At 38.6% G+C, this 23329-nt stretch overlaps 1 protein-coding gene across 1 annotated transcript; it reads right to left on the bottom strand.

Annotated features, from left to right (window-relative positions):
* Nucleotides 1-8958: 8958 nt before the first annotated feature.
* On the bottom strand, nt 8959-12335 carry CYP98A3 (cytochrome P450, family 98, subfamily A, polypeptide 3). The gene is made up of 3 exons (XM_088955781.1): nt 11584-12335; nt 9894-10291; nt 8959-9768 (listed from the first exon to the last, which is right to left on the bottom strand). The coding sequence occupies exons 1-3, from the start codon at nt 12065-12067 to the stop codon at nt 9124-9126; spliced, it is 1527 nt and encodes a 508-aa protein (XP_088811907.1). The 5' UTR covers nt 12068-12335; the 3' UTR covers nt 8959-9123.
* Nucleotides 12336-23329: the final 10994 nt, after the last annotated feature.

Below are 23329 nucleotides of genomic sequence, written 5' to 3'. Positions count from 1 at the left end.
CCACTCATCAATGTAAACTGCATGGAGATTCATGATAAGTATTGCTTAAAGCACATGCGTCAGCAAAGTCTTCAACAAAAGCTCTCAACCTTCCGATCTGCTCAGATTAAATGTCTGCTTGGGAGGGCTGAAGGGCAGCGATTTTCTGGCTTTTTGAGGTGGGCCCTCTCTATAATCAGAAGAGCCCAAATCGACTTTTAAGTTATTTGGCTCATTTGAAGGGCTGTGCCTCAACGTGTTTAAGTGCCTGTTTGGGAGGGGCTAGGCTAAAGTGTAATGACTTCTAACATTCTGAAGTGGGCCCCACATAAATAGCCTATAAGTTGTGTGTGGTGAAAAAATAAGATAACCTAATCCTGCTTTGAGTCAACTTCAGATCTGTGCCCCACAGCGTCCCACAACACATTCCCATTGTGTATTGGGAACATCTTCCGATTATATATCATCATTTTTGGTATATCATTGGAAGATGCTCCCAATGCATAGTAGGAATGTATTGTAAGACGTTGTGGAGAACCCCCTTGTGAGGCACAAATGTAAACTCCTTTGAGCCAGTCATTTAGAACCCGTTTAGGAGGACTCCTTCATTTGGGATGCAATATATTAATTGAATTGCGATGGCTGAGCACCAATGTTCCAAAGAAACTATTCACAGTAGCTTTATATTTGAATAGTTGTTTGTGCATTTGAAAAGGGCCATGTTGGTTTTCTGAATTATTACCAAATACAACTTTGCATTCCTATATGGGGCTTAGCTTAGAATGCCAAAAAACCGCATCAGAAAAGCCCTCCCAAACAGGCACTTAAAGAATTATTTGCTTCAGCTTCTTAATAGCTTATTCCTTGTGTTTTAAAGTAGTTGAACCAACCTAGCTAAATCTTCTTCTTTCAACTCAACCCTCTCAAAGTTCTCCCAAGTTCTAACAAAAAAAACGTTCCAACATGATTTATATCCACATATCTCATATATGATAGATCCCAATCTTATGATGGTTCTCAGTTTTATGATAAAATATGGAGATACAGATCATGTTAAAATCATGTTGGTACAGCTTCTCCCAAACAGGCCTTAAAAGTTGGATCTATATACATGAAATCGATGTATTTTATCATCTCCCAACAGGATAAAATCTCTTTTTCCAGAGAAAGTCAAATCCTTATTCAACTTTAGTTAAACAGGGTTACATTTACTCAATTTATCGTTCAGAGGTAAATTGGGATATTGAAACGGGAGAATTTGGATATGTATAAACTATGACTGATCGTTTATTAATTTATTATTATTTTATTATCATAATTTGCTTGTTATATAATTTTTTACGCCGAAACGACCGATTAATGAAATTATTCGATGCTTCGCCCTACAGCGTACAGATAGACCCGTGGGACCCATGGAAATACAAATCATCCTTCTGCATAAATACGTCGCTGGGTAGAATTGCTTCTGTCGTTTCACAAGCAACTGCGTAGATCTGCTGGTCTATTTTCTTTTCTTTTCCTAGTTGGGCCGTGTAGAGGTTGTAAACAACAAGTACTGTGGGACACTGGGGGGCGGCCCCGCAGATCTGAACTCTGCTATGAGAAGCAAAATGATGAATTGGGACTTGGGATAGTGATTAAGAAATCATCTTCCAATGGTGTTTGGTGATACTCGGCTCTTAGAATTAGGCTAGGTTCGGGAGTGATTATTTGAAAATTTAAGTGATTATTACAATAAATATTCATTGAGTGTTTGGTGAAAAAAACACTTATTGAGTTATTTCAAACAGGAAAGGCTGTGGTTTGCGTGATGTGGCCTATTGTGTATGTCATTTTTAGTTCAATGAGTGTTCAAGATTGATATTTAGGCCTATTTGGTTTGTATTCAGAATCGGAATTGGAATCAAAATCCTTTAGAATTAGAATCGGTTTGGTTCAGACAAAAATGAAAATGGGAATTGGAATCGATAGGAATGGAAATTGAAATTAAATAAAGAAATACCATTTCAGCAGAAATGGGAATAGGATTTTGATTCCTCTCAACTAAATAGTTAAAACGGGAATAGCCCATTCTAATTCCAATTCCAAATCTCATTTCCACAAATCAAACGGGGGCCTTAGATGTTTGTTTTCTGTTTTCTTTTATGTTCCATCCAAATCATGGAAGAGGGTATTTGACATCACTCTTTGTCTTTCCTGGGTTTTAGAAGAACGGCACTGAGATGAGAGTGTAATTTTAGATTTCCTCCTCACACACACTTGACAATCTTCTCTCCAATGCCCAAATCTGAAGATCTATTTCTTTGCCCATTAGCCCGTTGGTGATAATCATTCTCTTTAAATACTTCCTCTCCCAATTCTAGATTTATTATAATAACATTAATGGGGCATTCTTTTTTCGGATTTTGAGAGAAACAAAGTTGGTCAATGGGATTTTAGTTCCTATTAACCAAGAATCCCATGTTTTTTGTTTTTTTAGATTTATGTGAGAGTAGATTATGTCACCAAGAATCCGGGTGAGTGGTACTCATCTCCTAGGTGGGTAAATAACTTTCCCACCTAGAGGAAAAGTTGCCAACACTTGGATGGGACAAAAATGCCCCTTTTAATAATAGATTTTTATGGCTAAAATGGTCATTGCCTTATTTACATGATAAATAAAAGAACATGGGTAAATGCACTTACTCGAGTAGGTGTATCACAAGAAAAACTTACCCAGGTAACTGCATTTACCTAGGTAAGTAATTTACTGAAAAATGAACGGGGCCTCAGTGTAACTCCAAACAACACTCATAGGATTGGTCCATAAATCTTCAACCATTCATGGAAGCACCGGAATCTCACAGGCTTTATGTCATAGAGGTTTCCCACTACCAGCCATGGCCTTGGACCAGGTGGAAGAGCTTGTAAGCATCGAAGATAATGATAGGGAGGAGGAAGAAGAGAAAAGTCATGAGATAGCATGGGAGATTAGTTGTTTTTGTTGATGGAAGTATATAAATATTTTAGGCTTGAGACTAATAGATACTAGGTAGACGAAGGAATGGTGGCATTTGGAAAAATAGAATTGGTATTGGCTCCCCATAGAGCATGCCCCACACATGCCTCATAGGACATCTCAATCGTGCATTGCGAACATCTCTCCGTGAGAAGTACATGAGATGTTCTTAATGCACGTTGAGATGTGCACGTAGGGCTGGAGCCAATATGAACTTAAAACAATGGTTGGTACTTGCTAGCAATGCATGGTTTAAAATATATATCATCAAGGATTTAAATATCAATTATGGGATACGCTACAAACAAAAGTGTATCCCATGAGTCATATGTATATACAGATCCGTATTGGACAAAAAAGCGCAAGCATGATGATTCTAAGCCACTAATCCACATTTGTCCTTGTGATAATAAGTAAAATAAAATACTTTATTCTACATGTGATTTTTCCAATCTCTATTACAAAAAAAAAAAAGAAAACCCTAACTAAAATTTCAAAAGAATAATATTCAAAAACAGTATTTTATAAACTAATACAATAGATAATCTATCAAATCCTTGTTTATATAAAAAGATGATTTTTAACAAGAAAATTATATAAATAAAATATTAAGAATAAAATAACTATTTTAATACTTAAAATTTATAAATTCGCAAATGATATGCATACTAAAATTATTATATATTTTTACCAATTATTAATTAATATTTTAATTTATATTAATAAGTAATAACAACATATTTATTATTTATAAAAAAAAATACCATTTATAAAATATTTAAGACTATAAAATTAAATTTAATTTATCAAATCCATTAATCTACATTTGTTTCAAAAAATTATTTTTCATATTAGAAAATTTATATAAATAAAATATTAATAAAGGAATGATTGTTTTAGTAATTAAAAATTATGAATTTTTATATATTTTATAAATTTTAACAAATTTGATATACTTTAAGTTAAGAATATATTTTTATAAATTATTAATTAATATTTTAATTTGTATTTGATGATTTCATATTTAGTTGACTTTTTTAATGTTCAAAAAAATAAAATAAAATAATTATATAATAATTAAAATATAATAGGTGCATATGTTAAGTGACTTGGACACTTGATTGAAGCATTATAAATAAAATTATATGATATCTATGCATCCTGATATATTAATTATAATATATTTCTTCATATATATCACTAAAATATACATTTCCTATATATATTATATACTATTTGTGATTATTTTGATCTTAAATTTAATGATATTATTGTATTTATGGAATTTATATGTATTTTCCTAGCGTATCCATGAATTTTCATACTTTTCGTCTATATCCATGTGTTTCCAAAGCATATTTGTATCCGTTTATGTATTCGAATTGTTTGATACAATACTCGATACCGATACTTTAATTATTATATATCATAAGTGGAACCACTTTCCCCTTCATTTGGTGTGTCAGCAATTTGTTGTTGAGATACTGGTCAACTCGTATTACCAATTTACCATAAATCATATAATAAAATATAAAAAATAAATAAAAGAGAAAAATATACAAAAAAGAAAATTATTATATATTCATCATATTAAACAAAAAATAATTTTAAGAAGGGATTTCCAAGACCTACTAATTCATCAAACAATTTGATGGTTTTGACTCTTCAAGTTACTGGGTCATTAACCACTAATATTATTTCGTAACTAAATGGTTCAAGGGCTAAATAGACCTGGAAGCATGTTCAACCGATGGGTCCTCCTATCAGAGGGTCAACCATGGGTTCAAAACATTGAATAGTAGTTGAACAAGGTTTGATGGATTTAGCCATTTATAGCCTTTTATTTTATGGAGAACAAATTTAGACAGTTGTAGCCTTTGTAACCACTGAAACCAAAAGGCTTCTCAAGGCATTTGGTATTTTTTAGACAACTTTCTATAGATGGCCAAATTGAAGATTTACACATAGTACGAATGAACCTTAATTGTATTCTTTAGCTATTTTACTAAAATGCCATTACTTTTGAATAGATTTCCTCTAAGAGTGATGAAAGCAAGGTTCAAAGTATTAGAAACGCAAGGTGTATCGGAAAGACAATTTTAATAGACGTATCGGGATACGCTTTGGATATGGACGAAAAATCAAGATATGCATAAATATGGTAAAAATTTTAAATAAATCTTAAAAAATATATTACTAATTATATTTAAAAATTTTATATGATTGTAAATAAGTCATTTAAATGTAAAATACCATAATTTAATGGTTTATATAAAGTGTGATGTATCAGGATATAATTAGTAACCATTGAAAAAATGATGGAATAACTAAAATGTAAAAAAAAACTAAAACTAAAATGTGAATGTCAATATTCAAAAACCAATATAATTAATCCTAATATTTATTAGTATATAAATTTTAATAATTAATTCTATCATTTATTAATAAAAACTTGTCACTCATTAAGAAAAGTGAAAATTTAATTAAAATTAAAAATACATAAAATCATAGTAAACAAATATGTGTGGCTCCTTGGTGAACTTGTGGTTGTTCAAACTTAAAATCAAGTGACCAAGGCTTGCTAATGCTAAAATTTGAAGTTTTTTACACTAACAAAATGAAATTAATGATAGGGGACCTTAATTAAATGAATTAATGAGAGAATTCGAATTAGGCGCTAAAACTTAAATTTAAATTTAAATTTGCCTTGGAATAATTGACTAATTAATGAAAAAGAAATTAGACTTAAATAAACGACAATAATGAGAGATTTGGTATTAAATATGGATTAACGAATAACAATATAGATCCGAACTTTATTAGATCATATCGAACTGTATCGGGCCCATACTAGTCGATACAGATCCGAAATAGCCTGATACGGGCTCGTATTGACTGATACGTATGAAAAGAAATGGAACAAATGATTTATACACGTTCCATGTATCGGGTTCTTGTTAGAACGATATGTATCGGCCGATACGGACCAATACATTGTGATATTTTGAATCTTGGATGAAAGAATACATAATTTGAATCAATTATACCTTTTGGTTCATTAGTTCTCTTATCATTAGGTCTTATATTTAATGTATTAATTTTCATTTTCTCACATTTTTTTTAAGTTTAAGTCATATTCATTCATTCAAGAGATTGATACAAAGAGATGCCAACAAGGCCAACTAAAGTTCAGATACAATTTATCAAGAAGAACAAAATAAAGAGATAGATGTAGGAGAATTAAAATAACTTCTGCAACCAAAGCAAGGTGACTTAAAATCACCAACACAAGTTGATAAGTAGTTAAGTACATCTCCAAACCACCATAACTGACGAGCATAACTGACAAGGGAGGTTTCCAACAAAAAACGAAAATTGTCATTGGAGGTTACAAAGCCAAAAGCCATGATCTGTAACTTCCAACCACTTCAAACCAATCCACAAAAGATGACATGATCTGTAATTGCCATCCAACACACTAGATAACTGTCCACTATGACCTGCCATCCAAAAAATGCTGGAGAACTGAAACATCCATCTACAATGCTGGAAAACTATAACTACCATCCAGGATGTCGGAGAATTGTAACTGCCTTCCAAAACGCTGGAGACGGCAATGCAAGTGGCAACTTTCACCAGTGGTTATTATAGAAAGGATTCTAGAGAAGAAACTCCATATCAAAATGCCTGCAAAAAGAAAGAACAGAAATAACAAATGGGAAGAAAATATCAAATGGAGAACATGGGAGAACAAACGAACATATGGGAACAAAATGGAGAACAAAACAAAAGAACAGATGGAGAACGAAAAAATATATGGGAATAGGGGAGAAATGGAGAACAAAAGAACAGAAAAACATAGAAAAGAATATAGAATAGAAATGAATACCAACAAGTTAGCCTAGTCCAAAATGATTTAAAATATTCTTTGGATTGGATTGAACCTGGTCCATTTGTAAAAGATTCACACTAGACTGGATGAGATTGGATAAAATCGAGCCCAATTGACACCCCTACTCACAAACATGAATCTTCCATTCATTCTATCACATTATGCTGCAAGTGCAAAGTCAAGAATAGCCGATGCCTCAGCTTCCTCTACATCCAAGGTATGAGGTAATTCATTAAAAAATTTGTACAACCGTCAACAAATACCCATGCAGCCGAAGCACAAAATTTTACTTATCTTTGGAAATAGTATAAGTGGCAAATCTTTTCCATAAGATTTGTTACAAGATTTGATAATTAAAAGATAGGGCAAGCTTTTGCAAATAGATTTTGGAATACTAAAAATTGTTTGTTTGAAATATTTTTTATAAATATGAGGAAAGACCATAAAAGCTAGAAGACTATTTGGTAACGTGATAAAAAAATGTGTTATGTATATATATGAATGCCTTGTGTGTATGCCAATAAACCTTTCATTTAACACTTGGGACTCACATACATTTTCTAAGGTGGGCCTCACATACCATTGGTGAACATGAATGTGGGGTCCATGTGTGGACATGTATGTGAGGCCACATACATTTTTCAAAGTGAGCCCGACATACCATTGGTGGACATGTATGTGGAGCTCACATACATTTTACAAGGTGGGTCCCACATACCATTGGTGGACATGTATGTGGGATCCATGTGTGGATATGTATGTGGGGCTCGCATACATTTTACAAGGTGGGTTGACATATCATTGGTGGACATGTATGCGGGGCCCACATACATTTTGCAAGGTGGGCCGGCATACCATTGGTGGACATGTGTGGGGCTCACATACATTTTGCAAGGTGGGCTGACATACCAATGGTGGACATGTGTGGGGCCCACATACATTTTGCAAGGTGGATCGATATACCATTGGTGGACATGTATGTGGGGCCCACGTACATTTTACAAGGTGGGCCCAACATACCATTAGTGGATATGCATGTGGGGTCCATGTGTGGACATGTATGTGGGGTCCACATACATTTTACAAGGTGGGCCCCACACGCCATTGGTGGACATGCATGTGGGTCTATGTGTGAACACGTATGTGGGAGCCACACATTTTCAAGGTGGGCCCTACATAATACCTAATGTGGGCCCCACATACCATTGGTAGGTCCCACTTAAACATTAAAATAGTTTTTTGTGGAAAGATAACCCATTAGAAGAAGACGAGGTGCTACATAATAACCACATACCATTGGTAGGCCCTACATAATACCTTCGTGCCACGCGTTCGAAGAAGACGAGGCGCTAAAAGATTGTAAAAGCTTCATTAGAAGTTTCTTGAAAAATCCCAAATTCGGGCTGCTGGTGTCTTTTATGGGTTGGAGCTTTTTCCCAATAGATCTTTTCATTGCCAAACAAAAAAAAAAAAAAAAAAAAACCCCCAGAATTCAGGCTTCTGAACTTCTAAACAGCCCGAAGCCCGCACGGAAAAACTTGCCAAATGCGGCCTAAATGTGTACAGATGAAGCTAACACAGGTTGTTATTTTGCTAGCTAGTCTGGATTTGGTCCAATTTGATCCAATCCAATGTGAGTCCATTATAAATGGATCTGGTCCAATCCAATCCAATGAATATTTTGGGCCATTTTGGACTGGTCTAATTCAATCTTTGGACCATCCAATCTGTTCAAATTCGTTTTGATTTAGATTGGTTTCAACCCAAACCTAGTACATTGACACCTATATTCTTATCTTACAACAATGGACTAGATATTAGTTTAATCCAACCCAATCCAATATAAATTTATTACGGACGGACCAAAGTCCAATCCAATCTAATAAATATTTTGAACTGGATTGATCCAATCCATTTTATCTTATAGGTCCATCCAATCCGTCCAAATCGATTTTGAACTGAACAGGTCCGATCCAAAACCGGTTCATTAACACCCTTACTGCTAACCACCATCATGTGCACATACATAGAGAGAGATCTAACAGAAATTTGTATCTGATCCAGAGCCAAATCAGGCAAACATTGAGGATTTTAGTCACCTAAAACAAAGCACTGTATCAATTCCACAACTTCAATTATTTTATATGCCTCTCTAATAGATTTTAGGGCTCCATTATCCGGTGAAAAGCTCAAATTTTCTTACAACAAAGAAAGACAGATCCCAGAAGAGAATTAAATTGAGAACCAGACTAGATTACATATCCACAGCCACACGCTTGTACAGGTGGGATGGCAACCTGGGTGTGGGAACGGCTTGTAGAGAGGTTGCCATGTAGGCGACCAACCCGGGGTTTTCCGACATGTCCATCTCCTCCGCTTTAACCCCTTGAAGTGGGGTCCAATGGAAATGGTGTAGTAGGTGACCCAACATTGATGTGGTCAAGTTGATGCCAAGCTGTGCCCCAGCGCAGACCCGTCGCCCCGCGCCAAATGGCAAAAGCCGGAAATCGTGACCCTTCATGTCTACATCCTCCTCTAGGAATCGTTCAGGCCGGAATTCAAGTGGTTCCTTCCATACGGCTGGATCACGGGCAATGGCCCAGACGTTTACATGCACATTGGAGCCCTTGGGGATGTCATAGCCACCGATCTTGACATTGGCATTGGCCTTGTGGGGGAGCATGAGCGGGGTTGGAGGGTGCAGCCGTAGTGCCTCCTTGGCCACACATTGTAGGTAAGGGAGGTTAGGGAAATCGGCCTCGGTCAGCACCCTGTCCGAACCGACGACTCGGTCCAACTCTTCCTGAGCCTTTTGTTGCACCCTAGGGTTCTTGATCACCTCTGCCATTGCCCACTCAACCGAGATCGCAGTTGTGTCCATGCCTGCAGTGATCATATCCTGCATGACAGCAAAAGAGGCCAAGTTGGTCACTTTCCATACTGGGCTTTGGTTCACCAGGCCCAGCCCACTAGAAATGAATTGGTTTTATATGGAAGAAAGTGGTAGATCTTGAAGCTACATACCCACAGAAGGCCAATAACAGTGTCATCACTGAGATCATATTTCTCCTGGAGTGTGAGCAGTGCATCAACAAAGTGTTCCTTAGTATTGCCGCTCCTCTGGCGAGCCACAGTGTGCTCCTCCATGATAGCTCTGGTGAGGCGGTCCCTGCGAGCCCCGTGCTTGGCGAAAGCCGCCTCATCGAGGGGAAACATCCACCGGAGCCATGGGATGTGTTCAGCCATGGCGAGTGATGCACCGAGCTTCAACCCATTAGAGACAATTGCCTTGAATTCCTTACCTTGCTCTTCAATGATGCCTTCAGCATTCACAAAGCGCTTCCCAAACACAAGTCTGGTTATGTTGTTGAATGCTACTGTGCCCAGATATTTCTTCACTAAAATGCTCTTCCCTTGATTGTCTGCACAGCACCCAGTTACTGAACTTCAGCCATGGTTGTATTAAGTAAAACAAAATGGTACATGAATGCAATGCTTCAACATGTTCTTCGAAGTATTGTTAACACATGGGCTACTTGGAACATCCATTAATTGCTATGTAGTTGGGCACCCAGGATAGATAGTAGGCACTTAGGCCCATGAACAATTTAAAAACTAAGGCCCAATGAAAGAACTGGGCCCACCATAGAACCCAACCCACCCACGCACAGATGAAAATGACCCTACAGATTCTTCTTGTTATCTTATGTATTTGGACAAAATTTGAAACCAAAAACTCTTGCCATGTGGCCAAAATATATCCTAATGTGAAAAAACACTAACAAAAGGTGGGGCATTGGTCAATCCAGAGGGTCCCCGGCTTGAATTAGCCACATCATCACTCCACATGGGAAAAATTTGGCAGCTCGTGTAGGAAAGCCTCCTACTTGACCCGACTAGGGGAACTTTTTTCTTAGTGTGGAAGGGTCAAGTCTGCCGTCTTCTTGCTTTTCGGAAGCGTTACATCCATTCCAAGGAAGTGGGCCTGAGTAATAATAAGAGGTCGGCTTCAGTCAATGCAAGGCCCGTTTTTCGAACAGCCCTTACGGTCTTGCATCGGGAATATCTCCGTATTTCTACAGTGCACGGCTATGATGGTTGTTTGAACGGTTTTTCCACTGTGCTTTGGAGATATTTCTTTGCTTTCGATAGGGAAACTTGTTTGGATTAAGGAGAAGTGAAAAGATTAAAATACCCTTACTAAAATAGTAATAACAATCATTTTCTTTCATAGGATAGGGGCATTTATTGTATTGTCACTGAAGTGGGTGTCTGATTTATGATTCCAATCCAATGGTTCGATTCACATCATACCTACCACTACCCACAACTATCTGAATCATTCTCCAGACAAGGAGGTGGTGGCGGTGAAAGAATAACGGGATATTAATTGAAAAAAATAACAGAAGAATAATCTAACAAACCCTTAACAAACAAATAGATTGAGTTTGGAAAACAAAACAAAAATGAAGAAAGAGAGTAGTCAGTATTATGGTTGAATGCACCCAATTACACGCCAACCACCAGCTTACCCAGACAACATAGTAATATTCTAATTATTTACATATTTATTTTTTTGGTAAGGATCCATCAGCCGGGGGGATTTCTTTTTCTGCCATTAGATTGGAATCTACTTGGCAAGAATGCCCCATCTTGTATGGGTACTGGTCTTATTGAATCACAAAACAATAATATTATGAAGAAAGGGACATACCAGGAGTGGTGCAATATCTGAAGATGGATTCAACCATGGCTGTGACTTCATCTTCTCTAATGGGTCTGAGAGCTTCAAGCCTCTTGGGGGTGAAGAGCTCAAGAGTGCAGACCTTCCTAACTTTGACATAGTGAGGTCCATAATCAGCCCAGATGAGATCCTTCCCTTCTCTGCTAAACTTAGCTGCTGATCTACTTCTGTGTCTGTCTGCCAGCTGCTGATCGTTCTCCTTGAGTACCTCCTTCGCCAGTTCTGAGTTGGATACAATCACGTTCAGAGTCGACCCAAACCACACAGATATGATGGGTCCGTAGGTCTGTGACCACTCATGGAAGCACCGGAACCTCACCGGCTTTATGTCATACAGGTTTCCGACGATTGGCCATGGCCTTGGCCCTGGTGGAAGCTTGAACCTCAGGCGCTGGTAGAGCTTGTAAGCAAGGAAGATGAAGAGGATTGAGGAGAGGAATATGGAGAGATCCATTAGGGGGAGAGGGTGGGAGAGATGATTCTGGTGACTGGAGGAAGAAGGGATTGAATATATAAGAGGGAGAGAGAGAGAGAGAGAGTTGGTGAATTGATTTTAAGGGTGTTTTTTATTAGCAAAAGGGTGTGCTGAAGCCTGAATTGAGTTGTTTTTGGATTGGTTCTTTCCTTGGTGGTTGGAGGTCCAACAGTGAGAATGGAGTTTGTCAAGGGAAGGCTGTGGTTGTGATTTGTGAGGAATCAAAGTTTGGAGAGTGAGGTGAATCAAAGTTAGGAGAGGGAGGTGGGGCTTCCTGTTCTTAGCCCACAGTTTCCTCCTTGGATTTTCTTTCTTCTATTTGATTGGGAAAAGAGAAAATGTCATTATTTGAAATGATCATGTTAGAGGCTTATAATATTGAGTGAGGGGCATCAGATTACCTACCAGGAACTAATAAAAGAATACTCTGTGGGAACAGGAACATTCTGGCCAATCAGTATAGGTCCACGTCAGCCTGATTATACGGGTATGTGGAGCTGAACTAGGACAACTTTAATTAGTATTTTTTGTTCCTCAATGATCAAGATTTTTACACATGGCAGGTTGCAAATTTCAACCAATAACCCATTTCCATTAACATGTTAATCTAACAATTAGGGGCTAATTTTGGTTAATTTATCTTATTATAATTAATAGATAAATTAGGTGTGTATAATTATGAAATATATAATAAAAAAATTACTAAGTCAAATGGCATCATAGCTATAGTGGTCCAGACATTTGGAAACATAGATCAGAGCACAACACGATATTGTACCTTAATCTCTTGGTTATTTGATAACCTTAGTAGCATTTTATTAAATTCATGTTACCTCTCCAACATAGTGGATTATGAGCCAAATAATTTTCTTGGTCATATAGATTCTGATCAGACGGCTCAGTGAGTAGAATTCATTTTTGTACAATATTTTCTAGGAGATCAAAGTTATCTGCCCTTTATAAATTATCAAAGGAAAGTATCTTTGGATTATTTTTTGGGGGGTTGACAGTGATGGTATTGGGAGTTAGTGACTTTGGTGGGGGTGGGGGGAGGTCAAAGTTGGAGGGTGGGGTCCCACCGAAAGTAGGTGGAGGGTTGGTGAGGCAAAGAGATATGTCAACCGTCAACCATAGAACCCGCATCTTTTACAGTATAAAGCCAACACACATCATTTCCTTTGGTGACGAAAGGGTGACCAAATCAATACCTACTCTTGGTCTTGGATGCACCCCGAACTTTCCAAAATTTCCTAAAACATCACTAGCTTTTCAAATTATCCGAACCCCGCCCTACTAGTCTCCTCCTGCACATAACTGCAAACCAGTGCTTAAATTTAGGATCAGTCCACTCTAGAGAGAGGGTCAGAGCTAGTTCCCACAGAATTTCACTAGAATTGTAGAAGAAAACTTCATGGGTGGAAGTAGAATTGCTCTACAAAATCCAAACAAAAATGGGTTTTGAGTATTTCCCTCAATGAAGGAAACTATAGACATTATTTAAAAAATAATTAATACTTAAGTTGGACATAGATCGATTTTACGCAGTTGGGAATGTTATAGGCTCAGTTTGGAAGAAGTATGAATACAAATATGTAGAGTACAAAACCTTGAATTTTATTTTTATTTTATATGTATTTACATTATATATATTTGTTTTTATACTCTTTTCAAATTGAGCTAAAGTGCTCTCGTTACTTCAATTTCTTTGTTAAGCCACATGGGTCCTAAGTAGGGTTGGGAGGGTTTTGCATTTCCACGTTCCAGAAGGTTTGGGTTTTTAAAATCCAATTCACTACAGATTTTAAAAAAAGTACCGATTAAAAGGTCTAGAGAGATGAACAGGGTCTAGAATTTATAATATATTTATATGCACTCTTACCAAGTAGAGCCATAAGGTTCCCTTTGCTTCACTTTCTTTGTTAAATCACGTGAGTCTTAACCAAGGTTTAAAATATCGATAGGCCTGATATGCCAGTAAGGGCATATGGGGCGATATCGATACATTTTTTTACTTTTTTTTAAATTTGTTCAAAATTGGTTCAGGGGGCTGATTTAAGGCTTCTCTACCCCCTGAACCGGTCAGAACCTCGATCTGTAGTCATGTATTAGGGAGCTCCCAGAACAATACATATTAACTGATATGGGCCAATACGATACTTTGAACCTTGGTCCTAACTAGCATTTTCCTAACTAAAGGGAACGAAAATTTTGGGTTTATTTAACAATGAAGGGAACCAAAATTCTGGCTTTCAAATTCTTTGTTTGAACACAGTTCAGATAATCTTGGTGAGTTGTACATTTTAACTCCATGAAATCCATGGGGCAATGGAAATTACATCCAAACCAAACCCACTCCACAACCAAAACGCAGCCCCAACAAATGAATTGAATATCATTACGTGTGGCACATGGGAGCTAATTGGGCGGGCCGATTTCAACAAATCAGACTTAAGGCTTTGCTACCAAAAGACAACATGTGATTAGGTACATTTTCAAGTCCTCACCAACCTAAGTAGTTGGGTTCAAAGGGATCAATGAACTTTAGTAGATGCTTGTGTACAAGGAAATATCTATGATGCCGAAAGACTCAAAGACATGATGAAAACCCTGTGAATTTTGATGAAAACCCACCTGATGATCTGTATACAAATTGGTAGATCTGGTTCTGAAACTTTAAATAAATGTATAAAATCAGTTCTGAATCAGACCCTATATAATAGACCTAAAAATCGAACCAATTATTAATCTAGAAAATCGAGACACAGTTATACTCTGTAATTTGCCAGTGAACCTCCTTTTTATTTGTTAAATTGAACCAAAACCAATGTTAACCCAATTATAATCAGGAAAGCATAATGCATAGTCAGACCCTGGGCTGAGACAGTTCAGTTCCGTTGAGTCTGCCTGACCTACTGGGCCTTGACTGTGGTCCAGCACCCCACCACACCCCCCCCCCCCCTCTCTTAATGCAACTCCTTTTCTAATTTCTCTTGAGCTACCAAACAGGGGAAGAATAAAAAACAAAAACATTGTGGTCCAAAACCTGTGTCCCCAGTCCACCCCATTATGTCCAAAGTAGATTTAGGTGTAAATTAACCAAAAATTTTAGACATTTAAGATATTTGCTGCCACAAGCATTGAATGTTCATAACATGGGTGGATTATTTGGATTATTTTCTCCACATTCATCCATATGTTTTCCATTCCCCATTTGGTTTATATGAAAGATTGGGAAAATTAGGCCTATGGGTTGGGCTGCTATCCCATTCATACCTGGCCCCGATTAGTAGGGTCCGTCCCACAAAAATGGCTTTCTGTTGGACAGGATCATAACATTTGAACCAAAGCATATGGGTCCAACTCGGGTCCATAGGTAGAAGACCCAGGAGGAATTAGGTCCAATCTGTAATCAATGCATTCATATCAAAGGAAAGAAAATTTTATTGCTTGGGTTTGGAGCAAGGTTCTTCTAGATCTGTTATTTTTCTGTCTTCCCTTTGGTAATGGTTAATAAAATTTCAAGATGACCCCTCCATCTGGAAGACACGTAATCCGGGGGTTGGGGCATACGTGGACCCAGCCAAGTCCTTAATCCTCCAAAATGGTATAATCAGATTGAAATGAGGTCATATCAGGATTCAAAATATAGCTTCATTCCCAAGTTATTATGGTTTCTTAAAAAAAGAACTCACTTCCATTTCTTTCTTTACTGATGGAAAATAATCCATTTCAAATAAGTATACTTTACTAGGCATGAATACATGACTAACCACAGGATAACATTTTTCCCTTCTTTTTTTTTTTCTTTTCCATATTCCCCTTTTCCCATTTCTCCCTCCCCCCTTTGCCATGAAATTTACCCATCTGATGGGATAAAGAGACATAAATGTATGTAGAAATATCTTTATAAAAGACAAAACCATGCATGTCTAAAGAACTTTAGATAAGCTACAATTGTAATCAAAAGACAGCCAAAGCTTGGGTTTGTACTGTCAACTACCGACATTTTGTTGTCATTTTTAGATACTGATGATCATTAGATTGTAATATAATTTTTTGGAGGTCATTCCGTTTTCTCATAAATATTTGTCCATCTCAATATGTTGTATTTTGTCATATTGAATGAAAATATAAGCCAGTTTAATGGCTGTCTGATTATCTTGATAAACATCATCAAATGTGGAGTGCTTATCATCTGTTTAACCAATCCAATCTACATTTCCAAATGTACATCTTAATTGGCCCTTTGAATAAATTACAGTTCTTTTTTGTAGTAATTAAGGCTCAGTTTGGAAGGAATATAAATACAAATTTGTAGGGTGCAAAATCTTATATTTTGTATGTATTTGTACAACACATATTTGTATTTGTACATCGAGGGAAACAAGAGATATGCCTTCTCATGTTAGGAGATAGAGGAGCTAATACAGCTGCCCATAAACTTGTTAGACATGCTTTATTATGCAACAACAGACATACTTGGGTTCTGTTAATTAGTACCATTGTTGTTTCTATCTAAAACATTTTGGGTTGATCAATGTAAAAATTGTCATGCAATTGTTATTTGAGGCTATTTATGGTTGAAATAGGCATACCTAAAATATGCATGTGTGAGAGACTATTTGCATAGTCCATACACATCAAATTGGTGTTTCTTGCTCCGCAGAGGGAGGGGGGTGAACTCTAATCATTGTAGCCGAAGTAACTCTCACATGTAATGTGATAACATATATATCTTATCAATTTGTATTGATCAACCCGAGTCAAATGGTCCGACCATTCAAACCGAATGAATGGTCCGTTCTAATAAAAAAAAATGGTCAAAACCATTGAACAATTTGAATGGTTCGACCGCCCAAATCAACGATTTATTGACCAAATCAATGATTTTTTGTAAAATAAGGGTTTTGAGGTAAAACGGAACCAATTTCCCAATTTTTCCGGTCTGACTGTCCAGCCTGGTTTTGAAAACCATGCTCACAACTAAGAAATTGCTCGAGCCTTTATATCTCTAGAATATTATTCCTATTCACTACCATATCATTAATACCATCCCTTTTGATAAACAATATGATGTATAATTGAGCATGAGAGAACACAACCTTCATCAATGTTCTTCTGAATTTATCAAACTGCCATAGTATCCAAGTGGAAAAGCTAACTTGTAAAATAACCAACATTATTAATTGATGGATTGAGAGCATAGTTTTAAAAGGCTACAAGGTGAGTTGAAGAAAATGATAATTTGAGGAGAAGAAATATTCTTATTGTTAAGTCTTGATATTTATGTTTGTATGATAACGTTACATATATGATTTGTTTTCCTCATATATAAAGCGTACAATTGAAAAAAGAAAAGAGAAAATTTTAAAACATATTTATTAGAATACTCCAAATTTCAAGAAAATTTAATTACTGGGTTGGCTATAAATTAAACAAAACATGGTTCCAAAAATCTTTGACTTGGTGCAACGTCTGATAACATCCCACTTCTGCAATTAATCTGGAGGTATTATTTGACGCTAGGACCATTCAGATTTGAAACTTTTGTTTTCTTGAAATTCCTGATTTTTTTTGAAAAAGTAAAGCAGTGGTGGGATTAATCTGGAGGTATTATTTGACGCAACATGTTTTGTTGAGGTCAACGTCTGATCAAATCCCACTTCTGCAATTAATCTGGAGGTATTATTTGACGCTAGGACCATTCAGATTTGAAACTTTTGTTTTATTGAAATTCCGGATTTTTTTGGAAAAAGTAAAGCAGTGGTGGAATTTCATTCTTTTATAAAATCATTTTTATGGAAATATTTTTACGAATAAAGTATTTTTGTGGAAGTACTTTTATAAAAGCATTTTTATAAAAATATTTTTATGAAAGTACTTTTATGAAAATACTTTTATAAATGCACTTTTATGAAAGTAATTTTACCAAAGCATTTTTACGAAGTACTTTTATAAAACACTTTTACAAAATTACTTTTATAAAAGCAATTTTACAAAATTACTTTTATAAAAGTACATTTATGGAAGTATTTTTATAAAGCACTTTTACGAAAGTACTTTTACAAAACATCTATGCCAACTTGTCACGGTCTGACACAAGCTTAGCCTTGCCTACACTTGGCAAGCTTATATTAAGGGACACCACCATCATTTTCGCCTGTAAGATTTTTGGGAAAAGTGACGTTATCTTCAGGCATATCTCCAAAAACTTAACGTACACTTTGAGGACAGGGGGTCGACCTCCTTAGGTGCCTAACCTTGGCACTCCTAGACCAATATCCCTTACGGGGCGGCCCTGGTTAATGGCTAGCTTGGCTACCAGGGTTGCTCATGGGCACACACATGCTCATGGGGACAGTGCATGTATTGGCACTACGCCACCGACACTCAAGGGAGGCTTAGCATACATGCCTGGCTCAAGCAAGACCCTTCCCACGCCAGCCCCTTGCCTAAGCTGAATGAGCTATCCTGTTGCCCATAGCATGGGTGTGTTCCGGCCCAAGCGGTTGCTTATCATCATTGGCACTCATATGCCTACATCATCGGTGTATAGGAGACCCATCACATTGGTGCCAAGTCACCTCACATCATGGCCTTCCCCCTTTAGCACATAAGAGGTGCCTCCCATGGACCGGCAAGATCCAGCCGAAAGCCCTGACCATGCGACTCGAGGTCATGATCCAGTACTACTGACCTTGGTGGAGCCATCTCATCGGGCAACTCCTAGCCCTAAGCACACATCAGGCTTGTCCTAGCCTGCCTTGGCCTAGATGTTGCACAGGTTTCTTCTGTTGCAGAACTACCCCCGTGATAGTTGGTATTAGAGCAGATGCACACACAACCAGTTGAAGCGGTAATCTCGACAAGCATCACATCGTGGGGTGCGGTCCTTAGGCACTTCCACTTGGGTTCAAGCAAGCAAATCACATCAGGTCTGGCAAGAGGCCATTCATCGTGTCCCCATTCCAATGACCCCAAAACAGCGCCCTTGTGGGGGCAGACGCATTGAGCGTTGTGCTCATGCGGGGGTAGACCCATGGGCCCTTTTCATGGAAGGCATATTGTGGTGGTTTGAGTGGGGGAGTGCCATGCTTCCTCACAGACATCAGTTGCTATTCATTTTAGTGAGTTGTGGGCGGTGCGCCTACATCTTGGTTACATGACAAATGAGCCATTGTTCCGTAGTTTTGTCTAAGGCACTTCTAAGGTGGGGACAACAGTCCGAAATTGGTTGGTGTTGACGGTTGGTCAACGAATATCATTGAAGTGGCAGTTTTGCACAGAACAGGTCCTTGGTTGAAGCCACAATATTGGAATGATAGGAATGTGGGTACACTGGCCATTGGAGCATGGTGGCCCTACACCAGCAAAGCATCGGAGGACATGCTCAGCATTCACATAGGTGGAACACTTGCGGTAGCAACAACACATCACAAGGTGAGTGCATGCTCGGCAACATCTTGGGTAAAGGTTGCCACACTCGCGTTCATTGCGGTTAGATCTCCTTGAGGCAGCAGCACACTGGGGCCCTCTCGGAGTGAAGAGGTAGCAGGAGTCGGCGAGGCGAAGTGTAGTTTCGAGGGCCAAGAGAGCATAAGCCATGGACTATGTTTGAGTAACCCGCACACGGCGAGGTGAAGTCTACAGGCCAGCATGGTGAAAGGGTACATAGGGCACATAGCCAACAGTAGGAGTAGACCTATCACAACGTGTTCGGTAGCACCACCGAAAAGCTACCAAGAAGACGGTCGAGCCTTGAGGTAAAGAGATACATGGGGCGGACCTCCACAAAGCACACACATCCAATTTCTTCGAGGGCCCTTCTTTCACATAGTTCAATGGCATAGCCATTGCGCGGTTTGAGTAGCCTCAACACTGGGGGTGAAGTCTAGGCAGGCCGGTATAGTGAAATGGTTCCGTCCCCATAAATGGACACTAACATAGGCGAGACTCGGGTTGGCCAAGCGAGCCCAGGAACTGGCACACAAGTGGATGGTGCGGGACACGGGCGCCCATTCACAATAAGAGCCATTGTCAAGGACAACAATGGATTGAGTGGGGGAGCCTGTCATGGTCTGACACAGGCTTAGCCTTGCCTACGCTTGGCGGGCTTACGTTAAGGGACACCACCGTCATTTTTGCCTGTAAGATTTTTGGGAAAAGTGATGTTATCTTCAGGCAGACCTCCAAAAGCTTAACGTACTCTTTGAGGAGGGGTGGTCGACCTCCTTGGGTGCCTAACCTTGGCATTCCTAGACCAATATCCCTTGCGGGGCGGCCTTGGTTAATGGCTAGCATGGCTACCAGGGTTCCTCATGGGCGCACACATGTTCATGGGGACAATGCATGGACCGACACTGCGCCATCGACACTCAAGGAAGGCTTGGCATGCGGGCCTGGCTCAAGCATGACCCTTCACCACACCAGCCCCTTGCCTAAGCTGAATGAGCTATCCTATTGCCCATAGCGCACGGGTGTGTTCCGACCCAAGAGGTTGCCTATCATCATCGACACTCATGTGCCTACATCATCGGTGTACAGGAGACCCTTCACATCGGCGCCAAGTCGCCTCACATCATGGCCTTCCCCCTTGAACATGTAAGAGGCACCTTCCATGGAGCGGCAAGAGCCAGCCCAGAGCCCCGGTCATGCGACTTGAGGTCATGATCCAGTGCTACTAACCTTGGTGGAGCCATCTCATCGAGCAACTCCTAGCCCTAAGCACACATCAAGCTTGTCCTGGCCTGCCTTGGCCTGGACGCCACATGGGTTTCTTCCGTTGCAAAACTACCCCCATGACAAACTGGTAAACATTGACTGTTGGGGACCTAGGTTGGCGGTTTTTGAATACTGGCACAATTTTTTTTTTGAAGAATGAAAATGAATAACATAGGACACTTGTAAAAGAATTCATTTTTAGGGAAAAAAGTGTTTGGTTCATAGCAATATTTTCTCATTCTGCCTACTTTTACCCATTCTTATCCATTTTAGAATTTCATCTTGGGTAAGAATGAGAAAGAATAGGATTTGAACTAAACATGGCCTAAATTACCAAAACAATTTGTTTTCTAATAGGCAAGGGTACAGGCCCCAATTTGATGGGGTGGAGTTTCAGTACCTAAGTGATGAAGATAGGATTGGATGGAGAGGCCATTTGATGAAACATAAGTGTTGGCAGTTCTCAAAGACCTCAAAGGGGACAAGTCTCCAATGCCCAATGGTTTCCCCATGGATTTTTATATAAAATGTTGAGAGACCATCAAATCAGATGTCATGGTGGCTCTTTAGGACTTCTATGTAAACTGTACTCTGTCCTATGCAGTAAAATCTACCTTCATCTCACTAATTTCGATGTTATAGGGTGTTGCTAATTTGAAGCACTATCGCCCAATTAGCCTGATTGAGACTTTTTACAAATTACATTCATAGGTGCTGGCTAACCACATTCAGAAAGTGATAGGAAAATTAGTTTTACCTTACCAAGGAGCTTTTGTGGATGGACAGCAGATCTTAGACAAGCCATTAATAGAAAATGAATGTGTGGATTCAAGAGTTCGGCAGGGGGAGATGGGAGTCATTTGCAAGCTCGAGTTGGAAAAAGCTTATGACCATGTTAGGTGGTAGTTTGTAGACTACATTTTGAGGAGAATGATCTTTAGCATTCTTTGGATGAAGTGTATTGCTTATTTCATCTCTGATTCAATGTATTCAGTGATTATTAATGGTGCCTCTGTTGATTATTTCCCTGGTGAACGTGGCATTCGATAGAGTGATCTGCGAAGAGGATGGATACATTGAAGGTTTTTAGTGGGGGCTGACGGGCCAAGAGTTTCCTCTGTTATAGTTTACTGATGATACCATCATTTCTTTAGCAATCTCTTTAGGCTATAGTGTGGGATCACTACCGACGAAAAGCCTTGGTCTTGCATTGGGGGCAAGTTATAATTCTTTTTCTATTTGGGATCTTGTCATTGAGCAGGTCCAATCTAGACTGTTTGGTTGGAAGAGTAAGTATTTATCTAAAGGAGGTAAGCAGCTCTCATCTAAATGAGGTAAGTATTTATGACTCCCTTTGGGGTGGTAAATCGCTTGGAGAAGATCAGAAGAGATTTCCTTTGGGAGGGTCCTAAGGAGGAACAAAACATCACTGTGGTTTGGAGTAAAATTTGTGAACCCAAGGAAGCTAGGGTATTGGTATTGGTATAAGATAATTAAAAGCTATGAATAGGTCCCTCCTTTGCAAGTGGTTATGGTGCTTTGGTGAAGAACCTAATCAGCTTTGGAGATAAGCGGTGGGGAGTAAATATGGTACAACTTCCATGGACTGGGAAAATCTCTATCCCACTCACTCTGGCTCTAGTGTGTGGAAGGAGAGCACATTTTTATTCTGGAGTAACATTTGGTGTGATGATAACCCCTTAGATTTTTATTTCCAGCTTTGTATCAAATTGCTGCTGATAGGAATTGCTTTGTTAATGAGTGTGTTGACTGGGTGGGAAACCAGTTGATTTTGGTGCCTCGGTTCAGGAGAAAACTAAATGATTGGGACTTTGGAGGTATCTTTGGTGGAATCTTTACTCGTGAAGTTGACTGAAGTGTAGCTAAATCCTTAGCAGAAAGACTCTAGAATTTGGTTGGGTTAAAAAGTCAGGAGGGCTTTCTACCAAATCTTACTACAATTTGCTGCTTGGCCCCTGTCAGAATGTGTCTTGGTGTTGGATTTGGCGAGCTAAGGTCCCCTCCAAGACAATTTTCTTTTTACGGGCTTCTGTTCAAGATAGAATCCAGACAGTGGACTAGCTACTGAAGAGAGATATGGTGTTTGGACCCTCTTAATTTGTAGTCTTTGTGGAGAGAGCCCAAAAATCAGTCAGCCACTTGTTGCTACATTGCTCTTTCTCCTATGATGTATGGTGCCATTTTTAAGGACTTCTCTTAGATGCTGGATCTTCCCCCCAAATATGGATATTCTTGTCTTCATGGAGGGTCTTGGGATTCTTGGAGAAAGGGAAGATTCTTTGAGATCAGCTATCTTTTGCAGGGATGTTTGGAGAGAGAGAGAAATGCTCAGATTTTTCAAAGAGCTCCCTGTGGAAGAAGTGGCCAACCATATTGAATGGGCCCTCATTCAGTGGGCTAAGGTCTTGCCTCAGTTTGATGCCATAGGGGTTGAAGATTTTAAGGATGTGTGATGCTCCATTATTTGTTGACTAATAGCTATCCGTTTGTTGTAAATGC

The sequence above is a fragment of the Nelumbo lutea genome, chromosome 7 (genome assembly GCF_056320005.1).
Source record: "Nelumbo lutea isolate HS-2025 chromosome 7, American lotus-T2T, whole genome shotgun sequence".
Taxonomy (NCBI): Eukaryota; Viridiplantae; Streptophyta; class Magnoliopsida; order Proteales; family Nelumbonaceae; genus Nelumbo; species Nelumbo lutea.
The sequence above is the reverse complement of the archived record's forward strand: the minus strand, read 5'-3'. Positions and strand labels throughout refer to the sequence as shown.